The 17916-nt window shown below is 39.3% G+C and overlaps 1 protein-coding gene across 4 annotated transcripts in view; it reads left to right on the top strand.

The window, feature by feature from the left end:
• The first annotated feature begins 1831 nt into the window (after positions 1 to 1831).
• The window catches only part of SYT10 (synaptotagmin 10), a 95452-nt gene continuing 79367 nt past the window's right edge, over positions 1832 to 17916 (top strand). For all 4 annotated transcript variants that reach the window (XM_041735412.1, XM_041735411.1, XM_041735414.1 and 1 more), the window contains exon 1: positions 1832 to 2449. In XM_041735412.1, coding sequence (XP_041591346.1) covers positions 2299 to 2449 — 151 coding nt within the window. In that variant the 5' untranslated portion in view covers positions 1832 to 2298. The remainder of the gene's footprint in view (positions 2450 to 17916) is intronic.

Genomic DNA, 17916 nt, shown 5'->3' with positions numbered 1-17916 from the left:
TGTGGAAGACTGGAAGGCAAGGACAACTGGAAAGGGTCTTATTAAAGTGTGTCATTCTGTTTCAAAGACACAGTCGATATTTAATATTTTTTGACAGTGACATTATTTCAAAAGAGTCCATCTTATCTAAAAACCATCCAAATGAATGTGCATAAAAACACACAAACAAAAAACAAATGAAGCCTGCAGATTTTAGTTTGTCTTGATTCATGATAAAAATAGTCCTAGTTATACCAAGTGTCCTATGAATCAGGTCAAAATGATTCAACTAATGAATGCTTATCTACTGGGATTCTATGCCTAGCATTTATAGTAAATTTACCATAGTGTCCTTACACAGGAAATAATTTATCATAAACTGCCTAGCAGTTTAAAATAAGATTACATACTCTACTAGTACAAATATGTTAACAAGGTCAGGATATTCCGCTTCAGAAACAAAGATCCCCACCTAATAAAGGCTAAATCAATCTTCACGTTATAAGTGGGTACCAAACTCTGTCTCAAAACAACTTAAAAACAATGTAAATCCATTTACTGTAACCTTGCGGTACACACTTATTAACATTATTTTATAGTTGTAGCTCCATGAGTGATTTTCACCCATCTGCATTAGAGAATTAGGACAGGTGAGTCCCAGCCCTTCATTTTACAGATTGAAAGAAGGACCTGAAGGCAGTTTCTTCAAGGCTAAGTGCAGGTGTATGTATGTGATCGATTTGAACTTCAGAGCCCTCCCTTTTAACACCCACGCCTTGTTTTCAGTATTTCTATGCAAGAATGAGGGGCAGCCCGGGTGGCCCAGTGGTTTAGCGCCGCCTTTAGCTCAGGGCCTGATCCAAGCGATCGAGTCCCACGTGCTCTCTGCATGGAGCCTGCTTCTCCCTCTGCCTGTGTCTCAGCCTCTCTCATGAATAAATAAATTAAAAATCTAAAAAAAAAAAAAGAATGATAAAGAAGATAAGTTGGGCATTTTGGTTTTAAGATTTTATTTATGCATTCGTGAGAGACACAGGGAGGCTGAGACCTAGGTACAGGGAGAAGCAGACTCCCTACGGGGAGCCCTATGCAGGCCTTGATCCCAGAACACCGGGGTCACACCCTGAGCTGAAGGCAGCCGCCAGCCCAACCACTGAGCGCCACCCAGGTAGGTGCCCTAAATTGTGCATTCTCAATTGCCAATTACGATTAATCAACAGTGAGTATTAATATAAATCACATTTCCCTTTGCAAAATATGAGGTTTTTTTTTTAAAGGACAAATTAAAGGCAATAAATTAAAACCTGACTATTCACTATGCATAAATTAAAAAACCCCAAACCCTGAATTGGGTAAACAGGAAACCTGCGTTATGGTGAATTTCAGAGATAGCCATAAAAAGCACTGTGGGATACATTTTGCCTCTAGACCATCATCATTAGAAATCTTTTTCTTTTTCCTTTCAAATATTTACGTATTTATTCATGAGACACACAGAGAGAGAGAGAGGCAGAGACACAAGCAGGCTCCATGCAGGGAGCCCGACGCGGGCCTCGATCCCGGATACGCGCTGAGCCAAAGGCAGGTGCCCAACCGCTGCGCCACCCAGCCGTCCCCACTGGGGGTCATTTAAAACGCGCTTTCCAGGCCCACCTTTCCTTTCCGTACAGACGTCTGACTTGCACGCTCATTGATCCTTTTTTTTTTTTTTTTTTTTTCTTAAATTTAACTTTCTCCGCTTGTGCTCAGTGGAGTCCCAGCGGTTCAACCCGCGAGCGCCGCACAGGTGTGGAGCAAAGTTGGCGGGGCCGGGGGGGGGGGGGGGGGGGGGGCTGGAAGACCAGGTCCGCCCCCGCCCCCCCCAGCCCTGCGCCGACGCCCGGCGGCGGGGCCGCCCCTCCTCCCGCGCCAACTCCAGCCCCAGCTGCGCGCGGAGGGGGCGCTGCGGGGCGGCGGGAAGAGGAGGGGGCGTCCCAGCGAGCCGGGCCCCGCGTTCTTGCCCCCACCCTCCGGCCCCCGCCCTCCCCTCCGCACTCCAGGCCGGGGCTCCCTCCCCGCCCGCCCCGCCTGCCCGGCGCCCCGCGCTCCCTCCCGCCTCCCGCCTCCCGCCTCCCGCCTCCCGCCGCAGCCTCGCCGCCGTCCGCTGCGCGCTCCGCTCGCGCCATGGGGCCAACCCGCGGCCCCTGAGCCGCGCCTCGCTGCACCGCGCCGCCCCGCCCGCTGCCCCGCGGCGCGCGATGGCTTAGGGCGCCCAGGAGCCAGCCTCGAGGTGACGGGAAGGGGCCAGAGGACGGCGCGCGGGGCAGCGGAGGCCGCACGATGAGTCTCCACCAGGAGGACGGAGTGAGCAGCCTGTGCCAGAAGGCGCTGCACATCGTCACCGAGCTGTGCTTCGCGGGCCAGGTGGAGTGGGAGAAGTGCTCGGGCATCTTCCCCCGCGACCGGGGCAGCCAGGGCGGAAGCAGCACAGGTAACTCCCTACCTGGCCCGGTGCGTCCGCTCCGCTCCGAGACCTCGGCCGTGGGCCGCTCGCGACGCGCCTCCGGGTCTCCGCCCGCCCCGCTGCGCCCGCGCCCCTGGGCCGCCCCCGCGCGTGCCCCGCGCCGCCTCCGCTCGGGGAAGCGGCCGGACCCGGGACTCCCCGCGTGGAAGCCAAGAACCTTCCGTGCAAATAAACTGGGCTGCCCGGGAGGGGGAACCGGCGGCTGCAACCTGTCGGGCTGCGGACCGCGTCCAAGCCCCCTTATCAAGTAGGATTTCTATAGGGCTTCTTGGCAACAGCAGAGCTTATCGATCCAGTTTTTTTTTTGGGGGGGGGGGACGGAAACTAAGGCTCGAGTCACGTTTTATAAAGTGGAAGAAGGAGGAGGAGATTATAAATCCTTTCCAGAGACACCCCCAGCGCACGGGCATCCTCCCTCTCCGTTCAGGAAAGTTGCTAAGAAATGGGATGGGAAGGAGAAGGACGTGCACCGCCAGGAATCTGAGGGGTGGGGAGGTGGGAGGAAGCCCCAGGAGACCCCAGGAGGCCGGGTTTTGCCGGCGGGTGGGGGGAACCGCAGCAGAAGTCCTGCTGGGTCGCGCGCTCGGGTCGGGCTTTAGCCACACGCGCAGGGTTTGGTTTGCGCAGCCCGCGAACGGGCGACTCCGCGGGTGCTTTGGAGAGTCCCAAGCTTGCGAGGGTCACTTGTTGCTTTGGGAGGTCAGCGCTGGTTTCTGGATTTTCGGCATCCGGCCTGAAGGTTGCCTTTCCCGCCCTAGGTGGTGTTTGTGTCCCGTTGCTCCCCTGTCATTGTGCTCTCTTGGCGGGGCCTCGTGGCTGGGGGGAGCCGGGGCAGCAGGTGACAGCTGGGCCGCTCACCTGGAGGGAGCGCGGCCGCAGAGAGCCCGGGAAGGCTGGGAAGGCGGCCGGAGGGCACCCCCGAGCCAACTCCCCGGCCCACCATCACTGCCAAAGAAAAGGGAGAGGCAGTGGGGGTGGGCAGAGATGTGGGTTAGCTTTTCCTGCCAGTTTTTTTTTTTTTTTTTAATTTATGATAGTCACAGAGAAAGAGAGAGAGAGAGGCAGAGACAGAAGCAGGCTCCATGCACCGGGAGCCCGACGTGGGATTCGATCCCGGGTCTCCAGGATCGCGCCCTGGGCCAAAGGCAGGCGCCAAACCGCTGCGCCACCCAGGGATTCCCCCCTGCCAGTTTTTTAAAGGAAGGATCTTCGGGGTGGTCAGAGTCTCTGATCATGGCAACAGGAACCGAGAGAGGCTTCTTTCTGTCTGCAGTTGGCAGAAACGGAGATGCTGCTACCTGCACCCGGGGCCGAGTGATACATAACTAGTGCTGTCCACATGCTGAACACTTAGACATTTTGAGAATATGCAAACACCAGTCTTTACCTCTTGTTCAGTAGGTTCAGTAGGTGTGAATTCCTGGGAATGTATGCAGTCACTGGTGGTGGAAGGGACTGGGTGAATTTTGTGTCTGTGCCTGTGTGTGTGTGTGGTAGCTGAGCAGGGGCTAAACACTCAAAATAGTGTGACCTTAAAAGTCCTTTGTGGTGCTATGGGATAAAGTCTTCCGAACTATCTTTAGGCACAGACCTGCTAAACAGAAGACTCAGAGAAGGGGGTATAGTGGAAGAAATTAGAGAATTTAAATTTAAAGACCTGTAATTTGGTCATCTGGATGCTATGATCCAACTGTGATCTCACACCAAGCAGTGGTTTCCTGGGTCTCAGATTGGCTGGTGATGAGGACAGTTTGTGAAGGCTGGAAACCAATTACTGGCTTATAAGGCTTTCTAAGTACACAACCATATAAACTTAAGGTAAAATACAGTGTATGAATTGCAGAAAGGGTTTTGAGCTTGTCCTAAGCACCACAAGAAGTTGTAGTCCTCATTCCTTTTGGACTTTCCCTTGGGAAGAAAAAGTGGGGGGGGGGGGAACTAGTCTAAAACAATTACATAGATATTTTTCTCCTGTTAAGGGAAATATATATATACTATTCAAATCGGGTATTTGATTGAATATGTGAATATATTTTGAGTGGCTACCACTAAAGACCTTCTATTAGGTTGTATATGAGATATAAAGATGTGTAAGATTACATATTCCATTTGTAAATCTATGCAACAATTAGAATTAAAATATTTTAATCTACAAATAGACTCCCAACACCAATAGATATTTGTGAAATGGATTCAAATGATATTTTACTGACTCTTTGTATTAATTAGTCACTCAGCTTCACATTGTTCCTTATTTTCTTCTAACTCCTGTACTTGTGCCTTTTATTCTAGGTCCCTAAGTAAAAACACTTCTAATAGGTGATCCTTCTACTCACTGTTTAATGGGAAACACATTGATAGAAGGACATCGACATTGAATGGTTCCAGTGGTTATTTACTTTGAACGTTAATCAGCACTGCCCATATGGTGTCAGTTATTGAAAGGTTGCAGTGACAATTGCAGGCTCCCAGATTGTGTATATTTTTAGATTCCTTCACATAGGAGTAGAGGGAGAGAAATTCTGGTAATCCCATTTAAAGACATTCTACATTAAAGACCTGATGAATCACATATATAAATAAGATATTCTCCTGGTTCTTTAGGTGCCAATAAAAACCATCCTCTTTACTATAACAGCAGTGGCAGAAGCAGAAGCAGTGTTATTGGCATTAAGGATCTACCAATCAAGTTGACCAGTCCTATGTTTTCATAAAATTTGTGAAGACATAGATTGCATCTGCCAACACTAGTTAGCTTACTTTTTTAAGTAGTTTATTAGAGACATTATTAATGTCAACATTACTCATACACTAGAAAATTCATCATGTGCAATTTTTAGAAAATCAAATTTTTGTCCTCTTTTACCACTGATACTCCCCCCCCATAGACATGTCACCCACTAAATTCATCTCCATGCATAATATGATTTAATACTAGAATGCTTAGTGGAAATACAAAACAATATATCTGCCTGAAATGTTATTTTTCAGAGAGACTGTGGCTAATATACATAATAGTTTTTCAACTGCATTGGGATTCATTGCTGGTCAGTCTTTAATTGCTGCTTTATATCCAAATGCTTAGGAGGTTTTAGGAAAGCATATTGCTTAAAAGGGAGACGTCGCAAATCATAACTAACCAAACCCAGTGCACAGTCATATCATAATTGTAATGACCTAGCCTTAATTTGAATATTTTAAATAAACATGTCATTCATCTTTTTTTTTTAGATTTTTTTTTTTACTTATTTGACAGCACAAACGGAGGAGTGGCAGGGAGAGGGAGAAGCAGACTCCCCACTGAGCAGGGTGCCCCATCTGGGCCTGGATCCCAGCACCTGGGGATCATGACCTGAACGGAAGCCAAAAGGAAGACACTTAGCCAACTGGCCCACCCAGGCGCCCCGTCATTCATCATTGTTTTAATTTTGCACTTTATACTTTTAATTTTGGACTAAAAATTCTAAAATAAAAGTTTAAACAAAATTTTCTAAATTCATACATGTGTTCCTCAATTTCCCAGATGTGGGGGTATGTAGGACTATCAAAGAATTTCTGTGAAGTTACTTGACTAATAAAAGAGATGACTAAGAAAAATTTTTAAATTACATCATGATTTTCTTCTGAGATTATAGCATTTTAAGTCTATGATAAAGGCTTAAAAAGAATAAGGGTGTTTCATAGATTTTTCTCTACAGACACAAAGCAAATGACTACTCAATCAATTTATAATTCTTGTCTCACTACACCACCGAGTTTTACACATTCTAATGGTTGTGTAAAGAATTATAATTTAAGGGCACCTGGGTGGCTCAGTGGTTGAGTGTCTGCCTTTGGTTCAGGTCATGATCTCAGGGTCCTGGGATGGAGTTGCACATCGGGCTCCCTGCAGGGAGCCTGCTTCTCTCTCTCTCTGTCTCTGCTTGTGTCTCTGCCTCTCTCTGTCTCTCATGAATAAATAAATAAAATCTTTTTTTTTAAAGTTACAATTTAGAAATATAGTGGAAATTTTTCCTCAAGACTTGTGGGTCTGAGAGAGTAATTGAACCTTAGTGAATTCAGATAAGCCCATATGAAAGATGTATGAGAGGATTTTTTCCTTCTTCCACATTGTCATTCCAGTGAAGAATGGCCACCTTCTATTTCTACTGTCATTTTTACATGATCATCAATACATATTGCATTTGGTCTCATTTGCTCCAAAGTGAAATGAACAACCACCTTCAAAGGCCAAGCCAGTCTGAACAAACATCTGTTTTTCTTAATTCTGAGATATCAGTATTTGCCAATATTGACAGGACCTTCTTTGCTTTAATCTTTTTTTTTCTTGAAACAAACTAAGATCTATATTTCCTCGTTACATGAGCAGTGAATCTCTGAAATCTGATCCTTACAAAAATGATTATATTTACAAGATCTATAGCTGCCCGTTTCATTCAAATCTCATTTTCTTTAAAAAGTTAGTCCTCATTGTTATTTGTTTTATGCAAAAAAAAAAAAACCAAAAAAACAAATAGAATGCACTTGCATATATTTACAAGATTTCTTTTGCACAAAAATCTGGCAGTACATAAACATCACAAATGTATATTGGAATCTCTAATGGCAATTAAAATTATCTTCGTTTTGAAAATGTACTTGTGTGCTTCCTGATGTGTACGTTGTCAGTAAAATATAAGCTCTTTGAGCGCAGTGGTTGGTTTACTGTCTTATCCTTAGTACCTAGAAAAATCTGTGGCTCCGAGTAGTCTCAAAAAATATTTGTTAAATGAATGAAAGAATACATGAATTAATGAATTTATCCTCAAGAACCCACTTTCCTTATCTTTTTTTAAGATTTTATTTATTTATTCATAAATGACACAGAGAGAGGCAGACACACAGGCTTCCTGCAGGGAGCCCCATGTGGGAGATTCCAGGACTCCAGGATCACACCCTGAGCCCAAGGCAGACACTCAACCGCTGAGCCACCCAGGCGTTCCAACTTCCCTTATTTTTAATGATGGGTACTATTTAATAATTCCCAAATCCCTCTGAAACTAAAATATATATATTTGTGTCTTTGTATCTCCAGTATCCAATACAGTATCCTAGGTAGATAGGCACACACAAAAATGTAGTTTATGTAATGGTAGAAATTAGAGCATTTGAGGTATTTAAAACCTAGAATATGAGCAACATACTCCTGAAAAAGCAACTGTACCCTATTTGGATGTCCACCGACTTTTCCCAGAGTGTATTCAGGTAACTCTAAGATCCAGTGGCTAAATTTGCAAGTGTTGACTTTATTGACGTTCTAGAAAAGTGGGAATATCTATTTAAAATATCAATTTATGGTAGTAAAAAAAAGTCTGTTTGCTAAAGTAGAAAATAGCATGGGAAAATCATCATCATTATTCAAATGCCTACTAATCATACCATTTAGAACTAGAAAGTATCATTTTGCAGTGGTGAAAATGGAGGCAGGAAAAGTTAGCAACTTTCCCTCAAATCAGCTAGTTAATGATGCAACTAGGAAAAGAACCCAGTGCTCCTTAGATTCTATCATAGGTTCACAAAAAGTAGGAGTAGGAAGATTTCCTGGGGGCATTCTTGGTGCAATAGGGTACTGGAACAAATGTTTGTAAAGATAGGCTCTTAGCTATTATTATACTATTGGCTATAATTAGTGGAATATTGGGAGGTATTTTTTAAGATTTATTTGAGAGAGAGAGAATGAGCATGAGTCAGGGGAGCAGAGGGAAAAGGAGAAAGAAGCAGGCTCCCTGCTGAACACAGAGCCTGATGCAGGGCTCCATCCCACAACCCTGAGAACTTGACCTGAGCCAAAATCAAGAGTTAGATGCTTAACTAATTGAGTCACCCAGGCACCAATATTAATAAGATTTCTTAGTGTGTAATTATGGCCCAGATCCCAAAATTTCTTTTTATTAGATATACTGTCATATAGTATACAACATTCTTTATTTATTTTTCTTGAGTACATGAATGCATCTGCAATTAAGAGCACATGAGTGTTTATTCATGAATTCTTGGCTAAATATAATTGATTTATTTGAACAGTAAAATTGTGTAAAAAGATTTTAGTGTGTTTGAAATGTACAACTTATAACCTATATAATTATAAATATAGCTTCTTTTGTATGTCCATAAATATGCCTGTAATGAAAACAGATAGGAAATTGTTGGCTAAATTATTTTTATTACTTAGTAATTGGAAAAGTAATACATTAAAACCTTTTTTGCTTTATTTTCCTACCATATTTTGGGTACATAAGTAATCAATCATCTATATATATCATTATCAACATTGTTATGATGCCAAAGAAAATTAGACCCCCTAATAGGAAGTGTTATTATTAAAGGTGAGTAAATTATTTTGCTGGTTTCTAATTTGTACAATATCGATTTTCTCTGTTGGTGGAATATCCAGCATTGGTGAAGTTTAGAAAGACAATCCCTGACTGAAGAGGCGCTTCTTGTTATTATATAATAAAGTAGTTTTCTTTTTTTCCTTATAATATTAAATATCCTAAATGACCACTGAAGCTGTAAGAGCTGACATTAACATAGCTTAGGTAGACTCTCAGAAAATAAAGCGGTGTGTGTATATATAAATATATACACACGCATATACATGTATATGATTATAAAATCATGGAATTGAACTCTGATGCCTCACAGCTAGAACAGTAGAATGATGGAGGTGGGAGGACCAATATTAACTTTTTTTTTCCTTACAGGTGGATTCTGAACTGTGTTAAGATCTACTGTTTAACATTCTATTGAGACAACGTTACAGTCAATTTAGAAAAAACTTACTTGTAATTGTCAATTTGTTCATACTGCGGAATTATTTTAATCATACAACGAGGACTACTGTTTAAAGTCTTTATTATTCCTTTTTAGTTCTGTTTCAGTAGTCATAGATTTATAGGAATAATGGACAAAAGCAATATCAAGAAGTATATTATCATCTCTAATAGGTTAGTATAAATTGTTACTGTATCCAAGAGGTGGTTTTAGCATTATGCTTTTATCCAACAAATATTTATTGAACACTTAGGTGAAAGCCACTGTGCCAGACATTAAAATGTACTCGTGCCATTAATTAAACACTGTGCATAGTTCAAGTTATTGTAAATGTAGAATAGACAATCACATAGACGATTAAGATGTGTGAAGATTTTTTTTATAAGTTTGGGTACTTTTATACTATATTTAATACCATATTTGATACCATATTTGACTGAATCTAAGATGCTTTTGATTATAAGAAGCACCATTATTTTATATGATACCAAAAAGGAAAAAGAATGTAGATTAAATTGTGTCTTGATGTCCTTTTTTCACATAAAATTTTTTCACACTAATGAAAAGACTTCTTTTAATTTTAAAACTGATATAAATTTTAAAAATCTTTTGTAAAAACATAAAAAGGAAATATAAAAGACAAATTGCCTAAAATTATTTTAAATTAAAGTTGAGTGTGATTCTCCTAAATGACTTTTTGATTCAGAATTAGTGATACCATTGTTTTCCACTTATTTTTGGGCTCTGTGACATCAAGAATGCTGTCAAAGGTATTAAAGGTGCATTTTTCTCCTTAAAATAATTAATAAAAGATATAGAGGCCATTGGTGGTGTGCTCTAAGCTACCTGTATAGTTATGTGCAATGTTAGCAGTGTTGGCAAACTCACTAGACTCACTGCTTTCTCCACCTATCCTCATTAAAAGTTTGGCTTGTAAGGTTTAGGTTTAGGCTTCACTATTTTCTCTGATGTTTTCCTTCAAGCCACTTAGACTTGGCTTTCTAGGACTTTTGATGCTGATGCTTTTGCGTTAGCACATGCTCAGAATAAGTTATGCACACTTATTTCCTGGCTTTTAGTGATTGTAACAAGCCATTGATCCTAAAATATATTCTGATTTCAGAAAATCAAAATGTTTCAAATATGCATTTTATAATCATGTATAGTATTAACCTAACATTGTTTATCAGTTGGTGAAATTCAAGAAAAAGGCAAAAGTCAATGCAATTAAAGTGGAAAATATAAGAGGCATTTTTGCAAGGATGCTATGTTGATTACGTATTGGATTTATAGATGAAAAAAAGACTGCTGGTTTCCTAGTATTCATTTCCCCTTTTTTATTTACCAGCATCAGAATCCTTTATTTTTAGTTAAGGATATGGGTGCATTAAAATGATTTTTAAAAACTTTTTTTAGTTTAAAAATGACAACTTTTCTGAGCTTTCTTTTTGGTTTGGTGCAGCCATGTGACTCAATCTGCCCTTCAGAATGTTGGCGGCAGTGATGTTTACTACTTCAAGGCTGTGCCCTTAAAATCAAAGGACATACACTCACCTTCCCTTTCTCTTATTATTCTATCACCAATCAGCCTGTAACCGGGGCATGGTAACTTGCCATCTTGGACTTTAAGGAGAAAAAAACCTGAATAGCAAAACAAAAACAGAGAAGAAATCAGGATTGTAGACTCCTTGGAGCTGATGTATATTGCCTTGGCTTGTTTATGCTGGGCCAGTTAATTACACAAGAGAGAAATAAGCTTCTCCTTCTCCCTTGTGTAAGTCATTGTTATTTTGTCCCCCTGTTAGAGAAATCACAATTATGCCCTATTATATTAAGAATTGACCCTTGAACAACATGGGATTCAACTGTGCAGATTCACTTATGTGGGTTTTTATAGTACAGTAAGTAATCTAAATGTATTTTCTCTTTATGACTTAATAACGTATTTTCTCTAGATTATTGTATTATAAAAATACAGTGTGTAATACATATACAAAATACGTGTTAATCCAGCATTTATGCTATCGGCAAGGCTTCTGGTCAATGGTAGGCTATTAATAGTTAAGTTTTTGGGGTGCCTGGGTGACTCAGGCAGCTAGGCTTCTGACTCTTGATCTCAGCTCAGATCTTGATCTCAGGATCCTGAGTTTAGGCCGTGCATCAGAGCCTACTTAAAAAAATAGAGACGCCTGGATGGCTCATTTGGCTAAGTGTCTGACTTTGGCTCAGAGCATGATCTCAGAGTCCTGGAATAGAGCCCTGCACGGGGAGTCTGCTTGTCTCTCTCCCTCTGCCCCTCCACCCATTTGTGCACACATACTCTCTCATATAAATAAATAAAATATTTTTAAACTAAAACTAAATTAAATAAAAATAGTTAAATTATTGGGGAGTCAAGAGTTACATGGAGATTTTCAACTGGGACATGATGCCCCTAATCCCCTCATTGTTTAAGGGTCAACTGTAATACCATGTAATAGGATAAATAGTTTAACTTCAAGGATAATTCCAAATTTTCATCTTACATGCAGTTTTCCTCAACTTTCTTTGAATAAGAATTGCCAATTTGAGTTTTATTCCCCCTCTTTCTCTATAGAATGATACAATAAATTTGTTCTGGCAATAATGGGAAGCAACCAAAGAAAAGGCTTGGAATATCAACTAAATTATAATTTTTGATTAATTACAAGAAATCACCTTTGTACATTTTGAAAACAAAAGAACTAGAATTTTAAAGTTAAATAAAATGATACAGAAACACAGATAAGAATATCAATTAAGGCAATGGTGATGGAAATTGAGAGCATGCCTATTGGTCTGTGCTTTTCTGTGTGATCATTTCCATCTGAATAGGCAGTTGACAATTAGATCTAACACTTTTTCACTTTACAAGCGTCAGTGAATGCAAGTGTTATGGTCTGCTTTTACAGACTTTAGCAAAGTTTTGCTTTACTGAAAGTTTATAAAGAATTAGCATTTTTTTTTACTTACCGTGTTTTCTAAGAGGGTTGTCTTTTCTCAGTTTTTCAGAACTAGGTCACCTTATTTTGAGATATTAAGATGCAATAAAAGTAAGATCTTTATAGCAAAAGGGAGTCAGAGATGTCAGATAATTAGATGGACACTGGTAAAGCAATGGTTATGCTTATATATGTAATCAAACCAGAGTTTGAGCAATTTTAAACCTGATTATCTTGACACCTAATCTAATACTTTTAAATTTCATTAATTCTTAGTCTTACCAAGACATAATAAGACAAATGCATAATGGATTCTTTTTAACTAACTATCCAGAGACATTGAAAATTTTAGACAGACAAGAAGTCACTTGACTTTCTGCCCAAAGACCTATAAACTTACTTGATTCCAGAACCATCCTCTTTTACTTGTAAAGGAAAAAATGAGGTAGTCCTTTGTTCCAGAGCCCGTCTATCCATTTGTCACCCCTTTTGGACTTTCCGTTAATTATTTGTTCTGCTTAATTTTCTATGTACTCTGTCTATGGATTCCTTTCCTTAATTTTTAAAACATGCTTCAGTATTGCACGTCCTAATAAAACACCTCCCTCAACTCCATGCGCTACTGTAGAGTTTTCACTTTCTCTCTCCTTTCTACATCCAATTTCCTGAAGCAATAATCTATTTTCATAGAATCTGCTTCCTCACTCCTATTCACTTATTTAACCAGATACAGCCTCTGCTTCACTCATCTCATTGAATTCACCAAAGACCTACTTCTTAATATTAGTAGTTACCTTTTCTAAATGAACTTACTTTATCTTCGCTTTTTTACATGGTTGTTCACTTCTTAAAATATTTTTCCTCAAGCTCTATAAAAACCCATTGACCTGATTTTTTCCATACTTCTCTGCTATTTCTTAGTTTTCTATGCATGCAGGCTCTTTGATCCTTTGATCCTTTAAGTTCCTTTTCTTTAAATACTGATGTACTATGTACTCAGGTTTCTATCCAGCCTTTATGTTCTCTTTTGTGGATCCAGATTCCACTATTTAAGGAAGTTCTTTAATTTTATCTTTAGTTGCAGTCATGTATGACCAATAGCTTCCTCAAAATTTCTACTTGCATGACTACAAGTACTTCAAACTCAATAATGAACAAAGCTGAAATCACAGTCTTCTTGACTTCATCATCCTGTTTGTCTCCCACTAACTCACATTCTTATCCTTCAAGAGAAGCTCCTTAACGAGAACTTTAACTTCCCAATGATCTCCACATCTACTCTTTCCCCCATTTCAGTAAACCTCATTCAGAACCACCATAATCCTATGGATGACTATCATAATCTGTTAACTAGTTTTTCCTCTTCTGTCTGACTTCCATTCTTTTCCATAGCTGGAGACAAATGTGCTTCTTGACTTAAGGTCAAGACTGAGACTTACTTTTCTTTGAACTAAGCCCAGACTCACACTGTTTTTCATGCCATAGTTAACTGTTAAATCATGATCATTAAAAAAATCATTTAAAATACTTTGATGACTTTATAAATTCTCCCAGTTCCTTCCTTAATCTTTTGATAGTCAGATTTTTTTTTATTTTGCCAAACAAATTTTGTTGAAAAAAATTATAAAGACCTAAGTATTTAACAGTTGGTTTTGCTTTTTAATACTTGTAATGATTACTTATAATTACAATAGCAGGCAATGTAAAAATATATAAAATACACTAAGCTTATTTTTATAACTTTAGTTTTATTTTTTCAGCATAAAATTCTAATTATCCAACTTATTTCACTTTTTGCTGTTGAAAACAAATAACTTTTCCCTTTGTTCTACGTTTTTTGATGAAAGGAGCTACAAGATAAGAATAATCATGGAATCTTGTCCCACCCCTGTTTCTGAGAAATGAGTTACCTATTTCCCCCTTCTTTGAGGTGTAAGCTTCAAAGCCTCAGGAAACAAATATTCTCTACTCCTTCATGTAGTAAATTTTACAGAGTCCAGTCTTCATGGGGAATACATGTGGTGATCCAGCCAGGCTTGTGACTGTACGGACAAGCCTAATTAAATTTAAGGTGGCATATTAGCAAGTCCACTTTCTGATAGACCTAAGCTGATAGCTGCTGGTATTTCAACTGCTACATGTTTGAATGCTGTGTCTGTCTCTCAGTTGTTCTGAGCACATGTGGGTAGAAAAATGGGATGTTATTTGTTAGCTTCCTGAAACATTAATATTTACTTAGAAATAATAGTGTTCACTTTAAACAAATTGATCCTTTTTAAGTACCAGATCTCATCAGATGAGTCTCAGTAATTTGTGAATCACCATTCAATCCATACTGAATCTCTAACCATACTTCTTTTTCCCTCAGTACTTTTTAAAAAAATATTTTATTTATTTATTCATGAGAGATACAGAAAGAAAGAGGCAGAGACATAGACAGAGGGGGAGAAGCAGACTCCATGCAGGGAACCGGATGCAGGACTCGATCCTGTTACTCCGAATCACACCCTGAGCCAAAGGCAGATGCGCTCAACTGCTGAGCCACGTAGGCATCACTCCCTATTTTTGTTTAAGGAAAAAATAGTTGATAGTAACCCATCACTTAACTTACTATGCAAATTACCATGCTAAATATTTTATATATAATTACTTAAACCTCACAACATCCTATGAAATAGATATAAATAGCCCTATTTTTCTGAAACTCTTAAAACTTAACCAACTTGCCCAAAGTCACAGTGGTAGAATTGACATTTGAACCCAGACCTGTTAAACAGTGCTACAGTATAAGCTATATTATACTGTTTTCCTGGTATGAGGATTTCTGCATATTCCTTCCAAATTACTCAATTTTTTTCATCCATGCACCTTGAAATCCACAGATACTTAAGTTCCATGCATCAGATAACTCCCAAAATATGTATATAGTAGCTCCATAAACATTTTTTGACTATGTAATAAATACTAGACACTAAAATAGATGAATAAATTTGGTTGCTTCTCTGAAGGATCAAGGAATGAGAGTATTTGTAGGATGGGAACATTTGGAAAAACAAAATAAATACAGATCCACAATCTCTTATCCATGATTATAAAACCTCAAAACCCTGAAAAGTGAAAATTATTTTGTCAACTGTAGCATTTTGGCACCAACACCTTACCTGAATTGGCATTAAGCTACTTAACAGTCTTCAGTGATCCCACTCAGGGTGACAAATTCATACAGTTCATTGTAGATCTATTGATGTGGTTGGGTACTGGATGTTATCCCAGATAATGTGTACCATGTTGCCTTTCTAATAACCAAAAGAAAATAATAATTTTTGAAACACATCATGTCCCAGTGTTTGAGATAAAGGATTAAGCCATCAATTATGTTACAGTAGTGGATGTGCTTTCAAAGCCCTTAGGAATAGAAGAGACAGAGAGTGTCAAGAAAGAGGTACCTACCCTATTGGATCTCATTGTTGAATACAAATCTGCCAGGCAGCCGAGTAGGAGAAGAAAATGCATTGGAGCTACATGAATCAGCCTGAACAAAATCATAAAACAGTAATGTATGGTCAGGGGAAGGAGTATAGGTGGGAAAGTGGCAGAAGAATAAAATTGAGCAGTACCAAGTGGTCAAATCACAAAGATGCTGTGGAATGCCTTACAAAATTTGGATTTCTCCCAGATGATTAAGAGGTGACCTAGAAGGATGTTAGGCTTAGAGAGGTAAGGTGACCATACATCTCAGTTGCCAGAACATGACTTGGTTTCTTCCTACTACCCTGGCGTTATTGATAGCACAACTTTTCATGTTCACAAGTAACTTAATTTGGGTAAAATATGTTATGGTCCCCTAAATGGTAGAACCAGACACTGACTTTACTTGTCAGCAGTAAGGAAAATGGAATTAGGGTAAGAGATTTCCACAGACTTTTTCCTAAGATGAGAAAAATTTTGTGAATGGCAAAGCCTGTCATAGGAACAGTGGCATAAAAGAACGTCATCAAATTTTTATAGGTAGAGTATAAGTTCTCTAATGCCTACAAGTAAGAGTGGAGGCATTTTCAGTTATGGACTGAAAACTTTCATCCTTTCCCCTACCCCACATTGTACTGCACTTTCCTTGTATCTTGGCTTTTCGCTCCAACTGGGTAGAAGTTAGTAGATTGTAGAAGTTGATTGAGTTAAAATATCCAGAAAAATATAATGTAAATGGAGCCAAAAGTACATAAAGATTATGAATCCATAATTGTATTTATTCCTCCTTGTAAAGCCATAGTTAATAATCAGGAAGCACATTAATTTTATATGTTTTTCCTTTTTCCTCAAGTTATGGGGCTAATGAGAAATTAAAAAGTAAAACTACAAAATATAAAATATCACACATTCCTCATCAATGGAATATAAATGGGAAATATATTGAATGGTTGCTTTAATAAGCAACTGGAAAATGAGGGAAAACATTAATATCTATGTATAACAGCATGTCAAATTAACTTTTAGTCTTATAATTAAGTAGCATTAAAAACTTGGAATTATTTCAGTGTCTGAATAGGTTCCCATTAGTTACAAATTAAGAGTTTAAACAGAACTGTTTTATCTTACTAATCAGGAAAATGTAAATTAAAGCAAGGTATCATTTCCTGATCGTATCAGTGAAAATTAAACTACATCATCATTTCTCTGAGACTGTAGGAACTGGTAAACTGGTAAAAGTTATAGTCACTCTGGGATTCTTTTGGAAATATCTAGTAACATAACTATAGGTATATCCTAAGACTTTGCAATTCTATTTTTAGATATTTACCTTAGAGAAACACTCAGAAATATCAGAGATATGCACAAGAAGAAGGGTGCAAGGATTTTCACTGTAGCTATGTTGTAATAGCAAAACACTGGGCGTAATCTAAATATCCATCATGAGGAAGTATTATGGAATGCTATGTGAGATGAAGTTAGACCTCAAGGATGATCGATTAAAAAAAGCAAATTGAAGAAATATGCAGTAAACTCTGTTTTTTTAAAAAGTGTATTAAATAATTTTATGTTTTTTTAAATAAATATCTTTATTAGTGCTTAGACTGGGCAGATACACACTAAACTGGGATCAGTGGTTGCTTCTAGAGAGGAGTGGGAAATTCTGATTTATGGTAATGGTTAAAGGAAATTAGATTTATTCTTTATTAGTTTGCTAGGCCTTTCATAACAAGGTACCACGGAGAGGTGGCTTAAACAACAGGAACTTATTTCTTCACAGTTGTGAAAACCAGAAGTCTGAGATCAAGGTGTCAGGAGAGTTGATTTCTTTCTGAGGCCTCTCCCCTTTGGCTTATAGGTGGCCACATTTTCCCTATGTCTTCACAGGGTCTTCTGTATCTTTGTCCTAATCTCCTCTTCTTATAAGAACACCAGTCACTGGGAAAGTGCCTCGTCATGTGATCTCATTTACCTTAATAACTAATTTAAAGGCCTTGTCTCTAAATACAGTCACAGGGATCCCTGGGTGGCGCAGCGGTTTGGCGCCTGCCTTTGGCCCAGGGCGCGATCCTGGAGAGCCGGGATCGAATCCCACGTCGGGCTCCCGGTGCATGGAGCCTGTTTCTCCCTCTGCCTGTCTCTGCCTCTCTCTCTCTCTCTCTCTCTCTCTCTCTCTGTGACTTTCATGAATAA

This window comes from Vulpes lagopus, chromosome 21 (genome assembly GCF_018345385.1).
Source record: "Vulpes lagopus strain Blue_001 chromosome 21, ASM1834538v1, whole genome shotgun sequence".
Classification (NCBI taxonomy): domain Eukaryota; kingdom Metazoa; phylum Chordata; class Mammalia; order Carnivora; family Canidae; genus Vulpes; species Vulpes lagopus.
This window is presented reverse-complemented; position numbering and strand designations above follow the sequence as displayed.